The sequence below is a fragment of the Berghia stephanieae genome, chromosome 1, assembly GCF_034508935.2.
Source record: "Berghia stephanieae isolate SIO BIC M18660-M18661 chromosome 1, UCSD_Bste_1.3, whole genome shotgun sequence".
NCBI classification, from domain to species: domain Eukaryota; kingdom Metazoa; phylum Mollusca; class Gastropoda; order Nudibranchia; family Aeolidiidae; genus Berghia; species Berghia stephanieae.
Window position 1 is genome coordinate 24,896,071 of NC_088360.1, and position 24,088 is coordinate 24,920,158.

Sequence of the window (24,088 nt, forward strand, 5' to 3'; positions counted from 1 at the left end):
GGAATATAGCCACGCCCCTGGGGGACAGTCGCAAGGCTCAACTATGTAAACTATCGGTAACCTACGTTGGAGACGTGAAAATTAGGGGCTCCTTCTATTCTATATGGGCGTGTTCAACGTCAAGTCAGTAAAAGTGGCATTTGTGTATTGATGGTGTGTGATTAACTAAAATACACGCCTTTTCTGCCCACTGTATCTTACCTTATAGTTGAAATTACTCAAAAATTAATCATAAATTACTCACTGAATAGAAACCTTCGAAACCCGTGCCTAATTTACTATACGTTTGATGTTTATATCATAATTTTATTATGATAGATGGGATAGATGCCAGGACATCATTGAGTACTATAAGTAGAATTTAGATAGAGGCATTTGCTTCCATGGCCAGTGTTGCGGTAAGTCGCGTCTGGAGGGTAAAAGTCGTGACGTCACTTCCCTCGTATAGAATACGTATAGTAACCTACTGATCATGTTTTTTACTTTTATACATTCGGATCACATGACAGGTGAAGTTCTAGCCAGAATAAAGAATAAAAATAGTGCCAATTTTCTTTGCTGGGCGGAAGTGACTTCAGACTATTGAATCCGATTGACACCCCCTCCCTTTACTTTGAGTAGATGAGACGATGAGACGTTTCGATATTACTAAGAGTCGGAATAACATGACATTTCGCGGTTATAGCTTTTAGATCTCGCAAAGCCATCCAAACGCTGTGGTGGAGTAGCTCTTTGATGTCATCGCTTCCATCGCTCGTTGGGTATTGCAACTACCCTCTGGTGGTGCGGAAGGTGGTACATATTTTGCATAACAATAACGTAATCCCGGGACGGGAGGTAGCGTCTTTGTTTCGGCCGGCCAGTTAAAGAGCATGTGATTAGGCGAACACGTTGATATGCTTGACTCACAATTCTACAGGAATGGACAGTGTCGGTTGATCAAAGAATATAACATTGTTGTTTACCAACCATTTTTCCACTCTGAAGTTCCTATCTCTCTATTATAATAAAATTGATACTACGAATGACAAAATCGACCAACATATTAGGGAGTTACAAGTTATTCATAATAAGAATAGGTACTTTCAAAAGTTTACAATAATCCTTATCTAAGTCACTTTTCATCATCAAAGTCGAACCTTTTTCCCGATTTTTATCAAACAAAGTACAAAGTTAATAATTTTCACCCGCGGATAATATGGGATCCATATCTACATGTTTTAATTTTTTGAATCAAAGCTGGAAACATCCTGCGAAACTGGAAATCCTGTCATTTTCTTCACAACGATTAGGTTTTACTGATTGAGAACAGTCTTGACTACTCCGCCCATGGATATTTGGTGGTTGTCGCTATTGGCGGGTTGAATTTTAGAGTTAAAGCGGCCTTGGCTATTGTTGTGACTGCGCGGGATCATTATGGCGCGGAGTTGCTTGGTTGATGTTGAATAATGTAATGTTTATACAAGAGGCGATATGGCTAACCTGAGAGTACTTCGGTGTATTTATTTCAATTGCACTGCAGTATAATAGATTACACCCTTTGATGCTATTTATTTTTGGAACCATAATTCTTAGGCAATAATAATTATGGTTTTTGGTTGTTATTATGTACCGTTGGCTTCGGGGGAAGAATGGCGATTTTTTAATCGTTATCTATATTTTTAATGGGGCATATCTTCTGACATCTATGGCTAGCAGCCAGCGACATCTATACGAAGGCCTTGCTAGCAGCTCTATCGTCGCATGAGGTTCTCACATGTTTTGGCTTAAGTTCGTTTTGGAACGGGGTAATTCGGTTACTATCGGCTCTTTATGATTATGCTGAGGAACATAGAATGGATGAGTTATGGGCCTTGTTATCCAGTTATTATTCTCTTTACCGACATGTGAGAAACTATGATGGAGGCTATGTGAGCTAGACCTGTAACGATTATCTACTCATAACCAATTATCCGCGGATTAAAAATATTGACAAAATGTTTATAATGTGCAGCTATGCTATGTGGCCTTGTGATATGACACTCGAGGTCGCATCGGAAGGTGTCGGATTCCAGCCTTGCTTAGGGTATAGTTGAGTGCTCGGGAAAGGCTCTTTTTTCACATTCTCCAATGATTTACTATATTATATACTTGTTGCTTTCTCTCACCTACTCAGGTGAAAAATGTGTATTTGACCATTAACGTGCTGTCTGGGAATTTGGTAATATCGACCAATATCATTGACATCTAGTAGCGTTCTACATTTTAAATGTTGCTGTTGGACAGTGACCCTTTGTAAGCGCTCTGAACACATTTAGTGGATTTGCGCTATATATATATATATATATATATATATATATATATATATATATATATATATATATATATATATATATATATATATATATAGATCTTATTTGTATGTAAATATGACCGTCTATAATATGATCGCATTTCCTTAGGGTCGGATTACTTTGGAGAATTTCTAGTCTATTTGGCAATGCGTCTGTTGATTTCTAACAACGAAGCCATCTCACACCCTCACATGCTTCTTCTTTATGCCATGATGGTGGACCTCCATTCACTCAGGGGGCATATCTTAGCACAGTTTTTTGTTACAATGGATTGGAATGAAGACTTCAAGATTTTGTCTTCTCTATGCCTAATATAGGACTAATATGACAACAATGATTTATTGGAACTGGTTTATATATACAGACACTGACATTTTTTCAATACTCATTATATGCTGTTATGATGGCATATTATAATGACGATATATCATTTTTGTTTTTTGTTTGTTTTTGTTTTTCTATCAGGAGCATTAATTTATTTTAGTACTATTTTGGTGCTAGGACTAGGAGAGGAGTAAGCCTTTGTCTTCTCTATGCCTAAAATATGACATATCGATTTTGGCAACATTGATATATTGGAGCCGTATACATAGTCTATAACTTTGGGGAGATATGTGGTCTTAGTCTTAGTGACTAACTAGACGTCACTAATGGTCCCAGCTTTATACCATAATGTTATTGAGGCACACTACTTAATAGCTGGCACTTCCAGCTAATTTGTATTTTATATATGTATAGACACGTGTCAATTGTTCAATATTTCATTAGATGCTTTTGCGATGGCATATATTATACTGATGATTTTGCACCTTTTTTCAATCAGGAGCCTTAATTTATTACTACGGTATTTCGTTACTAGGAGAGGAGCATAGGCTTTTTGCTCTCGATACCTACTATGCTAGTGTGGGAGAATGATTTTTTTGGAGCTGCTAGCATGGTTTATTACGTGAGAAGATAGAAGGTCTTAGTATATCATCAATTTTCTCAGCTTTACACTGTTATGGTAGTATGACAGAGAATCTAACAGTTAGTGGTACTAACAATTGACTAGTGTATTATATGTATACAAACATTCTGTATCTGCTTTATCCATTACACACACATATCTATCTGTTTTTATATGGGCATATTCTAATGATAATAGATTCAGTTTAGTACGAGTGGACAGGAATGAAATAGGATTACTATGTTAGCACCGAGGATTGATTAATTTAGTCTTGGGTTCAGTGTAAAGTTGTTTTCTCTCGAGGAATATTTTTTGATGGTTAGACCTCGGCTGTCTTCACCCGTGTATTCACGTTTGGAAAAGTCATAGGTGCAACACGCCAGACTATGGAACCCTCTTGTGAGGTTTCGGACATAGCTTATATGTCCAGGATTGATTATCCTTTTTCACTGTCATTACGACTCTAATGACCTACGGGACTCTAGGTGCTTAATCTTTTGTCCTGGCCGGGGGTAGTGTGCACTAAGTCACCTGTCACCGGCACGGTTCTCTGCCGTTATACGTTAGACAACCCAGACATTAGATGTCTGAGGCTCTGTCTAGGCCTCATCAGCCAGATTGTTTGTATCAAGCAATCTTTATGTATGACATACATCATTTCCAGACTCTGGCTGCCTAAGCCTTTGGCCCTGGACCGGAGATAGTATTGACTAAGCAAGTCATCTATCAATGGTACGGTTTTCTGCCGTTTTTTAGCTCTTTTGACATTCATATGTTAGACATTTGAGACGATTTTTGTCTCATATGCGTGGGTCATACATTAGTTAGTTTTTCTCTCTGATGTAGATCTATGCTGCTTCGCTCGTGGTATTTGCGTTTGGAGCAGGCATAGGTAAAGTTTGTCAATGCCAGGGAACCCTCTTGTGAGGTTCCGGACATAGCTTATATGTCCAGGATTGATTATCCTTTTTCACTGTCATTACGTCTCTAATGACCTACGGGACTCTAGGTGCTTAATCTTTTGTCCTGGCCCGGGGTAGTGTGCACTAAGTCACCTGTCACCGGCACGGTTTTCTGCCGTTATACGTTAGACAACCCAGACATTAGATGTCCGAGGCTCTGTCTAGGCCTCATCAGCCAGATTGTTTGTATCAAGCAATCTTTATGTATGACCCACATCATTTCCAGACTCTGGCTGCCTAAGCCTTTGGCCCTGGACCGGAGATAGTATTGACAAAGCATGTCATCTATCAACGGTACGGTTTTCTGCCGTATGTTAGCTCTTTTGGCATTCATATTTTAGACATTTGAGACGGTTTTGTGTCTCAAATGTTTGGGTCATACAATAGTTATTTTTATTTATTTATTTTGATGTAGATTTATGGTGCTTCGCTCGTCCTATTTGTGTTTAGGGGCAGACATAGGAATAATTTGACAATGACATGAAACCTCTTTGTGGGGTTCCGGACATAGCTTATATTATGTCCAGGATCGATCATCCTTTCTTACTGTCATTACTATTCTAACGAACTACATAAGCTTAATCTTTGGGCCTGGAGCATACAGGTGAGAGAACATTTATTTCACTTTTTCATCATGTGAGATAGCACATATTATAATTGTTGGATATTTACTCACTGCATAGGGATTGTTGGGTTTGGATAGGGATACCTATGAGATTTCCACTCGTGTTTTTGGCGTTTGGAATAGTCATTGGTACAAATAGCAATGCTAAGGAACCCTCTTGTGAGGTTCCGAACATACCTTATATTATGTCCAGGATTGATCATCCCTTTTCACTGTCATTACGACTCTAATGACCTACGGGACTCTAGGTGCTTAATCTTTTGTCCTGGCCCGGGGTAGTGTGCACTAAGTCACCTGTCACCGGCACGGTTTTCTGCCGTTATACGTTAGACAACCCAGACATTAGATGTCTGAGGCTCTGTCTAGGCCTCATCAGCCAGATTGTTTGTATCAAGCAATCTTTATGTATGACCCACATCATTTCCAGACTCTGGCTGCCTAAGCCTTTGGCCCTGGACCGGAGATAGTATTGACTAAGCAAGTCATCTATCAATGGTACGGTTTTCTGCCGTTTTTTAGCTCTTTTGGCATTCATATTTTAGACATTTGAGACGGTTTTGTGTCTCAAATGCTTGGGTCATACTATAGTTATATTTTATTTTTATTTTTCAGGTAGATCTATGCTGCTTCGCTCGTGGTATTTGCGTTTGGAGCAGGCATAGGTAAAGTTTGTCAATGCCAGGGAACCCTCTTGTGAGGATCCGGACATAGCTTATATGTCCAGGATTGATCATCCTTTTTTACTGTCATTACGTCTCTAATGACCTACGGGACTCTAGGTGCTTAATCTTTTGTCCTGGCCCGGGGGTAGTGTGCACTAAGTCACCTGTCACCGGCACGGTTTTCTGCCGTTATACTTTAGACTACTCTGACCATAGATGTCAGGTGCTTTGTCTAGGCCTCATCAGCCAGATTGTTTGTATCAAACGATCTATTTACGTCTGATTTTTATTCGGTCGGGGCTTTGACTGTTAGTCGGCCTCTGTTCCGGACCAGGGATAGTATGGGACGGGGCTTTGACTGTTAGTCAGCCTCGGTTCCGGACCAGGGATAGTATGGGACGGGGCTTTGACTGTTTGTCAGCCTCGGTTCCGGACCAGGGATAGTATGGGACGGGGCTTTGACTGTTAGTCAGCCTCGGTTCCGGACCAGGATAGTATGGGACGGGGATTTGACTGTTAGTCAGCCTCAGTTCCGGAACAGGGATAGTAGTATGGGACGGGGCTTTGACTGTTAGTCAGCCTCTGTTCCGGATCAGGGATAGTATGCACTCAGTCAACTATCACTATCACTGTTTGCCTGATTATTAGACTTTGTAAGGTGGGCAGTTATTTGCTAGGGTCAAAGTGCCTTGATGACCCTGATAACTTTTGGGTTTTTTGTGAATGGCTTCCTCAGCTTTGCCCGGGCCAGGGATAGTATGCGCTTAGTCATATATCTCTGTTGGATTACCTCACTTTGCATACTGGGTGTCAGGGATATCTGTTGTGTAGGGGTGGTTTACCTCTTGATTTTGGATTATACATATCCTTAATAGACCTGGTTGGATATTTTGTTCACATCTTTTTAAACTAGATATTTTATAGACATCTCCTTACATATGGCGTTAGACAGGCGCTCTTTAATAAGAGCCGTGGTGTATTCACTCAGAGTGGCATTACTTAACACTCTGTATTGGTTGATTTGACAACATTTTATGTTACTTGGACCATTAACCTAGGTGGTTTAACATTTTCGTACTTAGTAGGGAGTCCTTCGATCAGACATTTGCGCTGGATAAAGGGGGAGCTGGTTTTCAACAGTTTTGCCATCTCTGGAAAGAATTTCTGATGATATTAGATTCTAGATCTTTATTGATTGGAGACTATGGGTAACGACTTATGGTTGTGAGGCTGATGCACTAACTTTTATACTTAGGTCTTTATCAGTGTTGTTAATATACAATGACCTACAGTATATTTTCCCTTGTTTCGATTGAAATTGTTTGGGATTTTTAGCAACTATTTTGTGTATAATTTTTTAATGCATACATACTACATGGGTCTTGATTCCCGTTTACATGCAATAGACTCATCGACCCACGATTTGCGGCAGTCTTAGTTTCCAGCATAGTGTAATATACACATGACGTGACACGGATATCGGTATATTTAGTTCATTTTATTATTTAAGTGGGCCGGAGCAGAATTTGTCAGATTGTTCCATGGAGGTCTTTGTATATTTGGTTACAAAGCTGCACCAGGGGGATACTGGTGACGATGAGGATTAGGGACGTGTGAGGAATGATGATGAGATGATGATGAGGATGATGATAATAGCGTTGGTGATGGTGAAGAGGACGAGGAGGATGAGGCTGTCTGAGTCACATCTTATTGACAAGGAGTGAAGACAGATGGATGTTTATGAAGGTGAAAGGAGAAACTAATGTAGTATCTTAAACATTTTAATTGGTGAACAGGTCCGATTAGGCAATTGTCTTTCGGCTTGGGCAGGCATGCCTGTTATGACTGATGGGACTGGTCGGTTTGTCAAAACTTCAGGTTTCGGGCGTGTCCGATGTTGGTTTCTGGTGTGAACGCTGGTAGGAGTTAATCTCTTATTCTGTAATGTGAGTCACTTACTTTAGCCTAGTATGGGGATGATTCTTCCTGGTTTGAGTTCCAGTTGGTGACATTCACGAAGATTTTCTTTGTACTTGTTCGATTGTATTTAGGTAGGCTTTGTTGATTCGGGCTTGATTGATGCATATTCTAGTATTTATGCCTAATCAAGGCAGGATTAGCGGTGTTTTAACTCACTCAATGCTAGAATTTTTTGCTACTTTTCAAAATTGGATATATTAAAAATGAGCATATACATAGACATTTTTGTTCAACCACCATTAACATGTAAAACTAAAAACATTAGCTTTGATACTACGCCTATAATTTGTCGCATAAAATACGTAATAAATAGGCATGGGGCAAAAGTAACCCTGTTAAACTACGGATATAGTCAGTTTTAGGGTTGAGCGAGTTAATGGCCTTAGGGATGGATCCAGAGGCCTTATGAGTTATAAACTGTCGCCTCTATGTTATGGAGGTTCTGATCCCAGCCCGAGGACTTGCTTGTTGTCTACGTGCCATCATCGCTGCTACGTGCTAATGTTTGACTTATATTATTAGCTTGTGGTGTTACTGGAATGATTATTATAGTCCGACTCCCATGTAATTTTGACGTCATTTAAGACAATTGCGTCGACTGGTGTTTTGTTGTTAGGAGTGGCCAGGGAACATAAATACTACCCTGTTGGTTGAACTGTTGTATAAAATCAACGATTTGTTCACTTTTGGTGGTATGACCATGGCCTTCACTTTTGACTGAAATATTTGGTAGAGTCAGGCTATTTTACGGAAGCTACAGTTTAGGTGTTTCTGTAGAGTGCATGCATGTGTAACTCGGGATATCAATTACTCTCTTCGTACAACAGACCTTACTCTATTGCCATAAAGGGTGGTATGCATTAAGCATAATGGATTCGTTCATTTGGACTAATAATGTAGCGGATATTTCATTATATTTTACGATTCATTTAGTTAGTCTTGAAGCGATAATATTTTGTGGGTTTTCATCGTTTTACATCGCGTGCTACTATATGACTTTGAAGTCTCATATGAATTCACAATTCGACCAATTGTGTTGTAGAATGGATAGATAAACGATACTTACCAAAGTTGAAGTTTGTCTGTTATTCTACAACACTGGTCGATTGTGAATTCATTTGCCCTCCCTTACCATAATTATCATAATATACCCTCCCCTCTAGTTCTGGTGATAGATTTATATTATCTTCATACAATCCATGAGCAGTTTATGTTAGAGTTGGGTAGTATCTGGGCTCATATAGTAGCCCGCTCAAAATTTAAAGTGTGATCGGTAAATGGATGGTTCATCACTCAAATGAATTCACAATCGACCAGTGTTGTAGAATAACAGACAAACTTCAACTTTGGTAAGTATCGTTTATCTATCCATCATCATTACATTGGGATGTGAACCAAACGGCTGTCATCACTTTATACCACATCAAATTACCTAGTTACGTATCCTAAAGCAGGCTCGTTACCATTGACTAGACTAAGCTCTTTACACACTTCTGTAAAAAGTTTTACAACTGTTGGGACTGTTGTTTTGCCTCAACTTGTATACCTCTGTACTCTGTATACAAAATTTGGCATTGTCCTATTTTTATTTTTATTTTAGTTTTAGTCCAAGTCTTTTTCATTTCTGTGGCTTTTTATGTCCTGCATTAATACAATTTTAAAAAGTCTTACAGGTAATAAAATCAACTCATTATAGAATCATCACCATCGCCGATTTGGTGGAATGATCAGACCACGAGTCCTTGGAATTTGGAAGGTCTTCTTAAGTAAAGATAGAGATACCTAGAACTCTTCGAGCTATTAAGTTTCAGTTTCAATTAGAGATATTACCTTAACTTAGCTAAGTTTCAGTTTCAGTTTCAAATTCATAACTCAATACTCAATGACGCAATGACAATGCTTTGAATTATCAAATCCCTGTTACTGTTATTTCCAGACTCGGAGTTATCAATGATCAAATGATCAACTTAAAATATCTAAGGTATCTTGCCTATAGTAAATTAGTTATGAGTTTGAGTTGTTGATATTAAAAAAACATTCTTCAATAATTTACCTCTTTGCCTTTGTTATTAATTGGACAATTCCATGAAAATGTCAACCGAAGGGGTGTTTTACAAATTATTAATAACATTAAAAATTGGTACCAATTTGTTGGAAAATCATTCAGGATTATGAATATAAGCATGTTTCATGCATATTTGTGATACAGAATGCTCATTGACTCATTGTAGCTTGACGTAAGTGTTTCCCTTATTTGAGGACTGAAAAGTTAAAAAATTTAAACTAAAGAATATGCCTTTCTATTCTCAATATATTATAAATTTTGCAACTTTTACAGAATTATTGCCACCTTTGCTGCTGCTTGTTGGACCTTGACAATTGTCAATTGCCAAGGACCGTGTCAGTTCATCAACTACGCATGTGTACTTTTAACTGCCACGGAGTACCTTTAGTGTCACGAAGTGATGCATTGCCACAGAGTGATGTTATGTATTAATATTAATTAATACTCTCTTTTACTTTTACTCTTCGTTCTCTCTCTCTCTGTCATTTTCTCTTTTCCCTCTCTGCCATTTTTTCCTCTGTGTATGTATTTCTCTGTCATTCCCCCCCCCCCCCCCCCCCTTCTCTCTCTCTCTTATATTTCCTCTTTTTGTTACGGACCTTGCCAGTTGGTAGATCATCAACTATTTACTATTAATGCCACGGATTGATCTTGTTGCTCAAATGTTTTACGTTAATTATTCCGATGTGCAGTATATTTCCTTTAAAATAAAGGAAATCTATCTTTTCTTTTTTAATCTAGGACATCTGGGCAGGGATTTGCCACTTCGTCCTTCTGTTTTTTCTCCCCGCTGAATCCGAAATCAACAGTAATTTTTGTTTGATATTATTTTAACTCATCTTGGAATTCGTGAAAAGACATAAAAATTAAAAACAAATGCCAACAAGTGTTGACTTGATCCTTTCCACAACGATTGACAAGGAATGAGTGAATGGCGAATGGAAGAAAAGAAAGTGACGGGGTTCGAGATTCGTATGCGCGCCAATCGAGGCTCGACTGAACACCGCATGCAGCGTTCCTGACCTCCCATAGTGGGCAGGGGGGTACATACTGTGTCTTCTATCCCCTTATATCTGTTTTCCAACATGCTTTCTGTCTTTGTCTTGGAATGAGATTACTTGGTTTTGTCCTGGTCCTGGCCGGATGCCCTGGCTGAGAGGGAAACAGTCGAATGTATGGTTAGTTTTGGGAGATGATATTTTTTTCATTGTAAATCATCTCTCTGTTATGCACTGTATTATGCTTCCTTTATATTATATATGATTTGTAAAACATTTGAGTGTTCATCTTAGCGGGGACCTGTGCTTGTGTCTGGATGAGACTTTTAGTGATCTCAAACTAAGATCTTTGATTGAGTGCTTTTGGAATCTACACCCGTTTCTTATTTGAACCAATTCCCCTTTGTCTTCCCTTTTCTTGGATGCTTTATTGTAATTCTAGAACTTTTTACTATCCCATTTTCTTCCTTTTTACTGGCGCTGATATGACCTTAATGTGTTGCAAGTGCCGTAAAACCCTGAAAAACAAAACAAAACAAACCACATGCAGCTGATTGAGGCCCGACTGAAATCACCACATGCGGCTGAAGAGTTCCAATTTGACTCCTTGGCAATTGATGAACCGTCAACTACCAAGGACTCACTCCTTGGCAATTGACACTTCCAATTTTAATATACAAATTTCTAATTTTTTAATTATCCAAAGCTAAATTTTACCCTATTTTTTCCACGATCAAAAGATGTACTAAATTGGCATTGATTTAAACAAGAAATGACAGGGTAATTCCTCCTGAAGAAAATAAGACATAAATAATTCAAATCCATCCATAAACAAAATAAAATCTATGGAACTTTTTCTGACTCAAGTAGAAAGAATTCGGGTCACAGCCACAAGGCCATTTATCAGCTCACTTGCTGGAGTGCCAAATGGACTTTTACCAAAATACTTACTCCTATGTTTATGCTATGACTATATTCATGGTAAACGGCATCTTCATTTAGCCTCAGGCCCCATGCTCGGGATCTACATCGGTAACGGCGTACCCATCTTGAGAGTCAGGGGAGAGGGGAAGGGACAAGGGGACATTGAACTTGGTGCATGATAACTTGTATGACCAATTTCTTTCACCCCCACCCGTTTTGTGTTGCAGAACATAAAAGCAGCAGCTGAGCTGCCAGATGGTCACAGATCTGACTGAAAATCCTGTTTCTATTGTCAAGTATTATTATTTTCTGTTAACACTGATGAGTATTTTCAAAAGTAGTGTTTGGCCATGTGAGTGTGAGGTTCTATTTGGCCACTTTTGAAGGCGAAATTTGCCATGAGGAACTCTGACTACTCTGTATCCTTCACTCCCTTTTTAATATCTCGTGTTCAATTTAATGGCACTTATAATGTATCATTATGTACCATTCACGGATGTCTTGGTTTTGAATCAAATAGAGTAGTGAGAGACAAATCCTATATCAATGCTGATGGTTTTCCTTGGATCCGCGGAAATCCGCGATTTTTGAGTCAGAGGAGGAACTTCCTCTTTTTAAAAAAAATTATATTTCCCTCAATCAAATGTACTGGCAGTGAGAGATTTGATGTATGGTGGAACAAATAGGTGCAGTTTCCCACTCTCTATAAGTTAGCTAGAGTATAGTTTATCATCTCAATTGCTCTAAAAATGTGTTTGTTGTGTGTGTGTGTGTGTGGGGGGGGGGGGGGGGGGGGAAGGATGTGAATGCTGTAAAAATAATGGGGCTTAAAGGCAATCATTCAAAATTTTCCTCCCTTTTCAGTTTTTGGCACCATCAGCACTGCTATATGTATATCAATAAGAAAGTTTTTGTTTTACCATGAGGTGTGAAGGGGAAGGGATGACATTATGACAAGAGAGAGAGGGAGGGGGGGGGGTGGCATAGAGTAAGATGAAAGCAACGATGGATTGACTGATGATGTGGTACGAGAGTTACAGCAGTTGCTTTATGGTGCATTTTCATGCAGCTATTTTAACCTCAACAATGACACTGATTTTTTTTTTGTCCAGATAACAGTATCCCTACATATAATTGTTAATGCAAAATAAATCGTTTCCATCAAGAAAGCAGTTAGAGTATATCAATTATACTATAATCACGTTGCTCATCCTTTGCTGATAACATTAAGATCTGGTGTTAGGTTAAAGTAAGATTGAATTTTGCCCTTAAAGGGTTAAATTATATTGATAATTAAAAAAAAAAGTAGCACACACACATGCACACATAAGACAGCGAGGTCTTATGCTTGTATGGCGATGGCAAACCATGTACGTGCATGTAGTTCCTGAAGCTAGATGCCCGTTTACAGTGTATGTAGAAACGCTGTTATTACTATTATTAGTATTATTATTATTAAACACAGATTATCTAGAGTTGTAAATCTTTCTTTCCTATTCTGACATGGATTCTAACCCAAGAAGCTGTCATACTTTTATTGGAAACAATTAAAGCATCCTCAATGTTTCCAATGCAGGTAAATAAATATGACTGAACACCCCAGACTAGAATATGACAAGAGTATATCAGTGGCAGAAATGTTCATTTGTCTTCGAAATAATCAGTTACAGTTAAATATTTTTTGTATTATTCTATTATAGAAATATTTGATATATATTTTACTGTGTCCCTCATATATTATCCTTCATTTTTCTTCTTTTAAATTTTTATTTCAGAAGAAGAGAGGAGATAACAGTAACAGCCATGGATGGTAACAAAAATAGCATGATCGAATCTTTCAGAGAGGGCACAGAATCGGAATGTATGTGGCTTCTGAGGAAAATGTTTCTTATCAAGAATTTGAATGTGAATGATGGTAGGGAAAACAAGGACCATCTTGCTAAACTTTCAAAATGCTTTGCAAATATTGCTCTTGGTCGGTCATATAATTATCCACCGAATGTAGTATATGAAGTGAACTCCAGAAGTTTTGGGTTGGAGGATATCATTAAAAAAGTTATGGATGATATGCAAAATCCATCTAACCGATCTGAACAAAGAACAGCAGTAGCTGCTTCCTCTTCTTGTTATAATAAACTTCCAGAAAAGGTTGTTCCTCATGGCCAAGAACAATATGATTGGCAAAATTATTCATCACAATACACCCAAAATCATAGTCAAGAAACTACACATCCATCCTTCAACAGCCAGGAACAGACTTCTTTTGCAAAATCTTCCTTTAGCCAAGCTCAACAGTCCTTAGTAAAATCAAATGATCAGCATCAGCAACCATATCCTTCATTATATTATGGTCAAAGTCAAAGTGATTCTTCCGTGTATGCCCAGAATAAAAATGATTCAGATTTATATGGCAATGGTTACCAACATACTGCTTCAGCATATGGCCAACGTCAGCGAGGTTCAGTAGCATCGTATGATTACAGTCAACAAGGCAACACTCCCCTCCTCCAACAACCTTCATCATATTGTCAAAGTGGAGCTGGTTGGTTTGGCCAAAGTCATCTAGATACAAGCTCATATGGTGCAAATGATCACAATCAAGCTTCAACTTATGGCGTAAGTCAACAAAGCAGTATGGCATCATATAGCCAAGGTAAAAATGTGCCAAGTTCAGCTGGTGGAACTCGTCAAAGTTTTCCGTCACCACATAGCCAAATTAGACAAAACCTTGGGTCACATGATGGAAATCAGCAAAGTTCAAGCACACCCTATGACCAAAGCCGGCAAAGTTCAAGAGCGCATCATAGAAATCGAAAAAGATTGTCATCGTCACCTCATCAAGGCCAGCGAAGATCAGGCTCATATGATGGAAAGCAGCAAAGTTCATATGGGCAAAGTCAGCAAAATTCAGGCTTCTATGGCAGTATTCAACATAGTCTATGCTCATATGATGAAAATGACAAAGGTTCAGTCTCATCATATGGCTGTAATCAACAAGATTCTTACTATCATGATCCCTATGACCAGAATTTACCTCGAGATTCTAGAACTGTCTATGCCTACCAAGATTCCTTACCAACTTATGGTAATAACCAAGGGGAGAGATTTTGGAAAGCTCCCACCTTTCCTCGAGACAAAAAATCAAAGGAAGGGATGAAAGACAAAAATGCCTTATATGCAACACCAGGCAAGAAAGGACATCCCAGTAAAAAAGGATTTCCAAAGAAGAAAAAGTGCCCGTGGAGAAAAGATAAACGGAAACGGGCTGCCCTGGTTGCTTCAAAGTCCAAGGAGGCTGCACGTATTAAAAAGCCTGAAACTGAAATGACAAATCGTGAAAATATGAAAAGAGTCGTGACATTTGATAACAGAAAATTTTTACAATCTTCTTTCAAATATCAACCCTTATTTGAGGTCTTCAGATACATTCCTGTCACTTCTTGGGATTCTGAAAGTAATGAGAATTCAGACTTTGAGGAAGCTTTATTGACAACTCCGAAATATTACTCTGTCCAAATGGACCCACTGAATAAAGCTGAAATGAGTGCTCATGGCCAAAATTTGTCAGAATGTAAAGATTTGCCTGAATCCAGTTCAACACCTGCAGCTAGTTCTGCCTCTTCCCATGACAATAAGGAAACTCTTACCATAGCTGGAAGAACTGACAATTCATTGAACAGTAATTCTGATATTATGGCAATATCAAGGACTTCAAGTAATAACGGAGACCAAACGACTTCAAATGTCAATTCGTTATTGGGGCAAAAAGATCAGAACACAGAGCATGTGAGTTGAATTTATTTTTTATTGCCACTGGCTTATTACTCATTTCGTCTGAATGCCCGCTAAATTTATAAAGGAAAATAGTTTCTCTTTAAAATTGAACTAAAAATGGCTGCTTTCCAAAATAGAATTCGTCTAAATGCCTGCTATGAAGATATATATGGCCAAAAAAAAAGTTTTTTTAAAGAGATGAAAAGAAATAACAAAAAATGCATTATTATATCATTATGGTAAAAAAGAATAGTTACCTTTCCCCCCCCCCCCCCCCCCACCCACTGTAGATGTATTTTGCAAAACCTTCATTTTTGATCTGACTGCACCACCGAGATCATGTCTGTGGGTAGCTGAGCGATACATTATTTTGCCCTGTTAATGTTAAGAATTAAAAAAAAAGATTCTGGCTTTGACATTATCATTATTATGACCTTAGGTGAGGCACTCAAAACACATAACAATCAAGAGAGATGTGAGTGTTTAAGTACCTAGCTTAAGACAGAGCCCGATGTTATTAAAGTGCTGGTAGAAAAGGATGCCAAGCTGACAACTTGTACTCTTTGAACTAGAAATTTGGTTAAATATAGTCTTCTGGTGGAATGAATGAAGCACGGTGTAGTGCAATGATCATCATATAGTCCTTCAAAGCCATTTGGCCCTTGGAGCCAGAGTTAATCCCGGTTTCTATTGTGTGAAACGAACAATAGCAATTGCTTGCTACCCTTTGAACAGGACACTAGTCTATCACAAAGTAATTTCTGCCAGATCTAACAGACCCAGCTACCTAATCACTGCTGGATGAACTTGGTGGGAGTGAGTTCAGAAATTTGACTGCACCTGGGATCGATCTTGGTCCCTTTGCATGTGAAGTGAGTGCTCTACCAACTGAGCTATCCAGACCCCCATTATTAATCAGTGTGAATAGGTTAAAATGCTTTACTTGATACATGTATAAATGTTCACATTTATTTTTATTCATCATGCTCTTGACAAACTCAACCAAGCCCGTTCTGCCTAAGTGCTTGTTTTTCTGCTTCCCAATCACTGGGCATTTAGGTAATCACCACTGTCGGGGTGACCCAGATGCTGAAAGTGAATGAGTAGTTAAAATGATCAGAGATGTGACATAATTTTACTTTTTAGCTTCTTAAATGTTGACACAAACTTTATATTTCTGGCTATAAGTTCAATTTTTATAATTTAAACAGTCCTGACATAATATATTGTTTTGAGGCAATGAGTCACGAAAAAGAACAAAAACATGCCAAACTTAATAGTAATAGAAAGATGATGGGACCGCACAACCATGATGGTACCAAATGCCCCAATTTGATATTCTGTAAATCTTATGCTAGTTAAAATTGAAATGGCGATGGATGTGGAACTTTAGTTTGTGTCTGATTAAAACATTACATTCATTCTCTCCTCAATAACACAGTAATACTTACTTAAACCAAATCTCATATTTTTGATTATAGACTGTAGATAGATAGATCCAATTTGAGCATCTCAGCCACCCCAACATACTACTAATGTTGTTTTGAGGTCTAAAATGATTTGTTTAGATTTAATGTTTATATACATCTTCCCCTCCTATCCATCAAACACGATTCAAGGTTGTGTTTGTGATGCTTGAAATTATGACATTCTTGAATTCCTATATTTGGAGTTATGAGCTCTCATTACTGCTGTGCAACTTCGGGAGAATGCATTGGGAACAAGTTTGACATTTCAAAGGAGATAGAATACTTTTACTTTTATAATACTCCCTCCAATTATGACAATTAGTTCTTTCTCTTATTTACACCATTGGGTGAAAAATTAATTGACATAAAAATATTTGACCTTAAGCAATCATCATTGAGGTAAAGATATCATTAGGCATAAACATTTTATATTAAAAAAATAAAACCGGATGTGTGCCGGAGAAAATATTTCTTGAACTCCTTTCAAAGTTTTGTTGTTGTTTTTTTTTTCTTACAGAAGTTTAATGGGGATACCTCTTTATTTTTTTCTTCTTGCCATTATGCTATGATAGAATCGGGTAAGAAGCTGAGTAAATTGTTAGGGATGTAGTTATAAAGTGAATACTAAGACGCAAGAAGCTGTAGACTAAAAAATAATTGAACCTGCCCAGTGACACCCAGATAGAAAAGGAATTAACTCTTGTTAAATCAATTTGACACAATCAGTTGGACACCATTGAATCATTAAGGAAAAGCTGAACTTTTAAAACACTAGGGGTGTTATTCAATAAGGCAAATGGAATTTTAAAAAACAACCAAAACCAAAACAAACAAAACAAGTATTTTACTCGTGAACTCACCAAATAAATTATAGATAATTGCGCTTTTCTGTGACTAATGAAAAAGAGACTTATCAGCTTTCGACAGTCTTCTCCTAATTTACTTTTTTTTTTAAATTGGTCTATTTTAAAACACTATGATCATCTTTAATTTTTTTGTTGTCTCTTGTTAGGACCCACCTCTAGATAGGAAGGGAGATGCAGATGATTCAAGCCAAGACATTTCAATGAAACTACGACCTATTCAAGACTTGGCTGAATATTACTCTAAAATGGACAAAGACTCCTCAGACCCATTTGCAATCTTGCAAAGATGCGCTGCAGGGACCAATCAAAAGATTAAATCAGTCTCTAAATCCTCTGTGAACTCTGAGGGATGTAAGGAAATCAGGTGTCAGATTTTTGCCAATGATGTGAGTCTAGTGTCGGTTATTATCGTTGGGGGAACTCCCCCACATGAAGCAAAGAAAAAGTTGGCCTCTGCTGTTTTAGAAAAACTGGCTCAACCTCACTTGCGACTCATGTCTGATGAGGAGGGTGGTCTGACACTTGAAAGCTCCAGAGTTCCTTTTGCTGAAAGTGTCATGAATAAGAAGACTCCATCCAAAGAGAGTTCTTGTACCTCTGGGCTTGATGTTACAACGGTCTCAGCTGCAGCTTTCACTTCTGGTACTTCTAATTCTAATAGCACAGTGACTGGAGGCACAGTCAGTGAAAACAAGGAGAGTGAAGATGCTGTAAGTAGTTTTTTCATGTTTTCAAACACACACTCCCCCCCCCCCCTCTCTCTCTCTCTCTCTCTCTCTCTCTCTCTCTCTTTTCCCTCCTCTCTCTCTCTCTCTCTCTTTTCCCCCCTCTCTCTCTCTTTCTCTTACAAACACCCACACATACATTGGGAACCGTTATACTCAATCAATTTTAAGAGCGTGTGAGTGTGAGCAGGTGTGTTGGAAACAACAGTCTTTGTTGTCTGATATTGAGAAGACTCAGTTTTGCTCAGGGTCATGCTAGGATCATTGTTTTAGTTCTCGCTTTTGGTATGGAGATATAATGATTTTTGTTTTGTGGGTTGTCTTGAAGACTTGAGATTAGTCCCCTTTGGTAAAAACCCCCCAAAAAACCCAACAAACAAACAAACAAACAAAAAGACATATTTATATGGCAATATCTACTAAATGTGCTCATTTCTTTACAAGAGGTCCTATCCAACAGCAAGGACTCAACTTAGCTCCGCTATGTGCTGGACTCTAACTCTAACCTGGGGACCTATTGGTCTGAAGGCACGTGTCATAACCACTATATTACAAAGCCACATTGAGGAAGTAGATGTCTGCCAAAGATGTCTTCATGAGACGGAGTTCAACTTTGGCAGCTCTGTGGTCTTGTGGTATGTCCCCCCCATTCTGACCTGTAGGTCCTTGGTTTGTCCCGCTATGACAGCGCAAAGTTAAGTCCATGGAAAAGGCTCTTTACTCGTATTCTCTCACCAAAATGAGATCCCTGGCTGACACCAGTGTCATCTCTGTCGATAAAAAATTATAATGGATATCACCTATTACTAGCTATATTTTGAAAAGTACTTACAGTGATTTATGTGACAATTTCCTTAGACTTGGAGCATTTTAAATTTAATTAAGCAATACATATTCTTACAGTCTGACATGTTATATACTTAAACAGTTTACAAAGAAATTACAAGCAAATGGTCACATTGGGTGACAGTGGCAATGAGTGCCAAAAAAATGAAGAAAGATAAAAGCAACGTTAAAACTAATTTGAAAAAAAAAAAGCAAGAATGAAACAGCATCACTCTCCACAGGGCTGAACAACGGCTTATCTAAAAACGATCTTGGCCACTGCCTAATCTGACTGATTAACATTTGATCAACTCTGGGAAGGAAAAACTACAATAATGATGATGGTGATGATGATGATGATGAAGATGATGATGATGATGATGATGATGATGATAATAATAATAATAATATTAATAATGATAATAATAATAAATAATAATAATAATAATAATAATAATAATAATAATATAATAATAATAATAATAATAATATAATAATATAAAATAATAATAATAATAATAATAATAAAATAATAATAATAATAATAATGATAATAATATAATAATGATAATAATAATAATAATATAATAATAAAATAATATAATAATAATAATAATAATAATAATAATAATAATAATAATAATAGTATGTAATTATGACAATGATAATAAGGATAATATTGATAATCCATCTTAAAGGTATTTCATTACAAAAAGTGTACAAAAGTAGCAACCAAAGACACAGTTACAGAAATGCTTATATGCGTACCTTGCACACGCACAAAAACACACACACACACACACACACACACACACACACACACACACACACAAGGATTCATTGAACTTATCTAAAATGGGTATCACCATATTCTTACAGTCTGACATGTTATATACTTAAACAGTTTACAAAGAAATTACAAGCAAATGGTCACATTGGGTGACAGTGGCAATGAGTGCCAAAAAAATGAAGAAAGATAAAAAAGCAACGTTAAAACTAATTTGAAAAAAAAAAAACGCCAAGAAATTGAAAACAGCATCCACTCTCCACAGGGGCTGAACAACGGCTTATCTAAAAACGATCTTGGCCACTGCCTAATCCGACTGATTAACATTGATCAACTCTGGGAAGGAAAAACTACAATAATGATGATGATGATGATGATGATGATGATGATGATGATGATGATGATGATATAATAATATTAATAATGATAATATAATAATAATAATAATAATAATAAAATAATAATAATAATAATAATATAATAATAAATAATAATAATAATAATAATAATAATAATAATAATAATAATAATAATATAATAATAATAATTAATATAAATATAATAGTATTAATTATGACAATGATAATAAGGATAATATTGATAATCCATCTTAAAGGTATTTCATTACAAAAAGTGTACAAAAGTAGCAACCAAAGACACAGTTACAGAAATGCTTATATGCGTACCTTTGCACACGCACAAAAACACACACACACACACACACACACACACACACACACACACACACACACACACAAGGATTCATTGAACTTATCTAAAATGGGTATCACCATAATTAGCATTGACATGAAGCAAGCATTCAAACTAAATTTGTTTATAACATGTATTTCTTCATCACTATTTATGATTGAGTTTGATTTGACATTTCTTCACAGGCACAGGAACAGACTGTCTCTTCCCAAAGGCCATTCAAAAGACCGCCTAGAAAGAGGAAAATGTTTGACAAGATTAAAGCTTCTAAAGTACAGGAGTTTGATTCCTTCATCGCATGGAGCTGTGAACAACATCCCATGTTGAAAAAAGTACGCCAGCTTGGCCACATGTACTACACGCTGCCTTTCAAAGCGACAGGCTATAGGCCTGAGAATCCTGCTGTCATTTTACAGCTCCTTGCCAATGTTTCTGGTATTCGCCTGGAAATTAAAGAGAACCAGGGGTCTCAAGACTTTGATAGTTGCAAGGACAAATATTCTGTTATGATGGAGAAAAAAGTGATTTTGTGTTCCTTGAGTAAATGTCCAGAAAACCCTACTCAGTTTATTTCCAGTTTGGTTTTGAAAAAGATATCTATGCAATATCTCTGCTTGGAAGGTAATGTCTTGCACGCGTCACCCTCACCTTTTAAAAAAGACTGTTTAAATCCATCGAACATAAATAGTGTTACCTTTGATTCCTTTCAAGAAGACATTTATGGAACAATTAGAGATAGAATTCCAAAGCCAGTCAGACTTCCAGGATTCTGTCTTCTGCAATCCGTAGAACAGAACCGCCATGACACCATTGGGAAAAGCGCAGATTTTTGTTGTAAAAAAGTAATTGTCAAGTATTGTTTTAGTCCAAATGAAATGAATAGATATTGTTATATCACTCTGGATGACACAGTTGCTGGGGGAACAATGATGAAACACAACAGGTTGTATTTGAAAAGAAATCACTTGAAAGATGCCTGCAATGCATGTATTAGTGTTCTGAGGAAATGTCATTGGACAATTCATAAAAAGCAATTGTCGGATAAGGAGAATGAAGAGAAATTTGTTTATCCAGGTGATATGGTACAGTACCTTCCTAACTCAGAACAAGTAGCAGGGCAAACCAAAACAAATAGGTCAGAAAATCCTGATTTAGTTAATCAACTCTTAAGCAAGAGTCAGACAGGAAATGCTACCCAAGAGCCCATTTTATGCAGCGAGTTAAATTCTACAAGTTCTTCGATGGGTTTAAAGAAATCCTCAAACTCTGCAGATATTACCAAAAGGATGGATGGGTCAAACTTGAGCATTGATATCCTTCTTGAAACCTATGCGGATTCCACAGTCCACAAACCATTATACATACCTTGCCCTTCTTCTAGTGAGCGAATGGACATTTTTAGACTCGCTGAAGAACTGGACATGACAGCTAGCACGCATCGCATACAAGGCAATGAAAGAGTAGTGATAACTAAAAATTTAGATGCTCGCATGATTGTCATAGACTGTCTTGAACTTGGTGGAAAATCTGACATATTTCAATTGATACCACCACAGGAAGAGCCAAGTGTTGTTCTGCAGGTTGATTTCTATAAAGAACTTGACGAGTCTGAGAAAGCTAAAAACCTAAGTAAATCAATGGAAAAACGAATGATAAAACGTGCTAATGCTGCTTTAGCGATGAAGGGCAGCCAAGGAAAGGCCACAAGTACTGAAAAGAAATTTAGGACTAAGACCACGCAGTGTAATTTCCTAGAAGGTCCCAGGTTAGAAAAATTGAAACCAATGAACAAATTGTGTGAAATAGTTTATCGACCCGGAGAGAGTGATAAGGATGAGAAGAAAGCAGAACAGTTTGGAAGAGACAACCAAGTTGATAATGAAGATAGGAAAAGGAAACTTGATGGTACTGTCCCAAATGTTGCCTGGGATCTTAAAAGGAGGAAGAATTAATCAAAGAATAATCATCAGCTTTATATCATGCATGCTTGTTATGTTATAAAAAACACTCACCAAACCACTACATCAACATCTCTACCACCACTACTATTACAACCACCACCACATCTTCATACCTACCACCACTACTACAACAAATAACGCAACATCATCCCTACCACCACTACTACTACAACTACCACCACATCATCATTCCTACCTCAACTACTACAGCCGCCACCACACAATCATCTCTAAGACCACTAATACTACTACTACTACTACTACTACCACTGCTACTACTACTACTACCACTACTACTACTACTACTACTACTACTACTACTACTACTACTACTACTACTACTACTACTACTACTACTACTACTACTACTGCTACTACAACCATCATCAACCCTACTACCAATATTACAACCACCACCACATCATCATTCCTACCACCACTACTACAACCATCATCACATCATCATCTCTAAGAGCACTACTACAATCACCACCACATCATCATCCCTACCACCACTCCTACTACAACCACCACCACACCACCATCTCTAGCACCACTACTACTACAAATAACACCACATCATCCCTACAACCACTACTACTACAAATAACACCACATCATCTCTACCACCACTACTACTACAACTACCACCACATCATCATTCATACCACTACAACCACCACCACATCATCAACCCAACTACCACCACTACAACCACCACCACATCATCATCCCTACCACCATTACTACTACAACCACCACAACATCATCCCTACCACCACCACTACTACAACTACCACCACATCATCATTCCTACGACAACTACCACTACAACCACCACCCCATCATCAACCCTACTACCACTACTACAACCACCACCACATCATCATCCCTACCACCATTACTACTACAACCACCACAACATCATCCCTACCGCCACTACTACTACAACTACCACCACATCATTCCTACCGCAGCTACTACAACCACCACCACACAATCATCCATACGACCACTACTACTACAATCACTACCACCGCTACTACTACAACCACCGCCACACAATCATCCATACGACCACTACTACTACAATCACCACCACATCATCCCTACCACCACTACTACTACAACCACCACTACATCATCATCCCTACTCCAACCACCAAATGTTGTAATTACACTTTCAACTTTTGAAATTCCACCGAGTTGTGTTAGAAATTGCTGCGAGACAAATTTTGGATCGATCTCAGTGAATTTTAGTGAAATTCAAATTTATAGGTTATGGTCGCATGGATGGGTCATTTTCTTCACGATGAAAAATTTCCTTCTTTTCTCTGACCAGTCATTCTCACCCTTGTAGTTACCATACAACACAAAGTGAAAACTCAATACATATTGAAATTAAACTCAAATTTTACGTGTGGTTGTTTAATATGTTTTCTTCTTCTTCTTCTTCTTCTTCTTCTTCTTCTTCT

General features: G+C 37.7%; 1 protein-coding gene across 7 annotated transcripts in view; it reads left to right on the top strand.

Moving 5' to 3' along the window:
* LOC144970859 (uncharacterized) overlaps positions 1 to 24,025 on the top strand; it is a 26,486-nt gene extending 2,461 nt beyond the window's left edge. For 2 of the 7 annotated variants that reach the window (XM_078911001.1, XM_078910997.1), the window contains exons 2-4: positions 13,271 to 15,281; positions 17,751 to 18,314; positions 20,838 to 24,025. In XM_078911001.1, coding sequence (XP_078767127.1) covers positions 13,299 to 15,281; positions 17,751 to 18,314; positions 20,838 to 22,604 — 4,314 coding nt within the window. In that variant the 5' untranslated portion in view covers positions 13,271 to 13,298 and the 3' untranslated portion in view covers positions 22,605 to 24,025. Of the gene's footprint in view, positions 1 to 8,987; positions 9,746 to 10,324; positions 10,382 to 13,270; positions 15,282 to 17,750; positions 18,315 to 20,837 lie in introns of those variants that run through there. The other 5 variants (XM_078910969.1, XM_078910961.1, XM_078910987.1 and 2 more) reach the window with 5 other exon arrangements.
* The last annotated feature ends 63 nt before the right edge of the window (positions 24,026 to 24,088 follow it).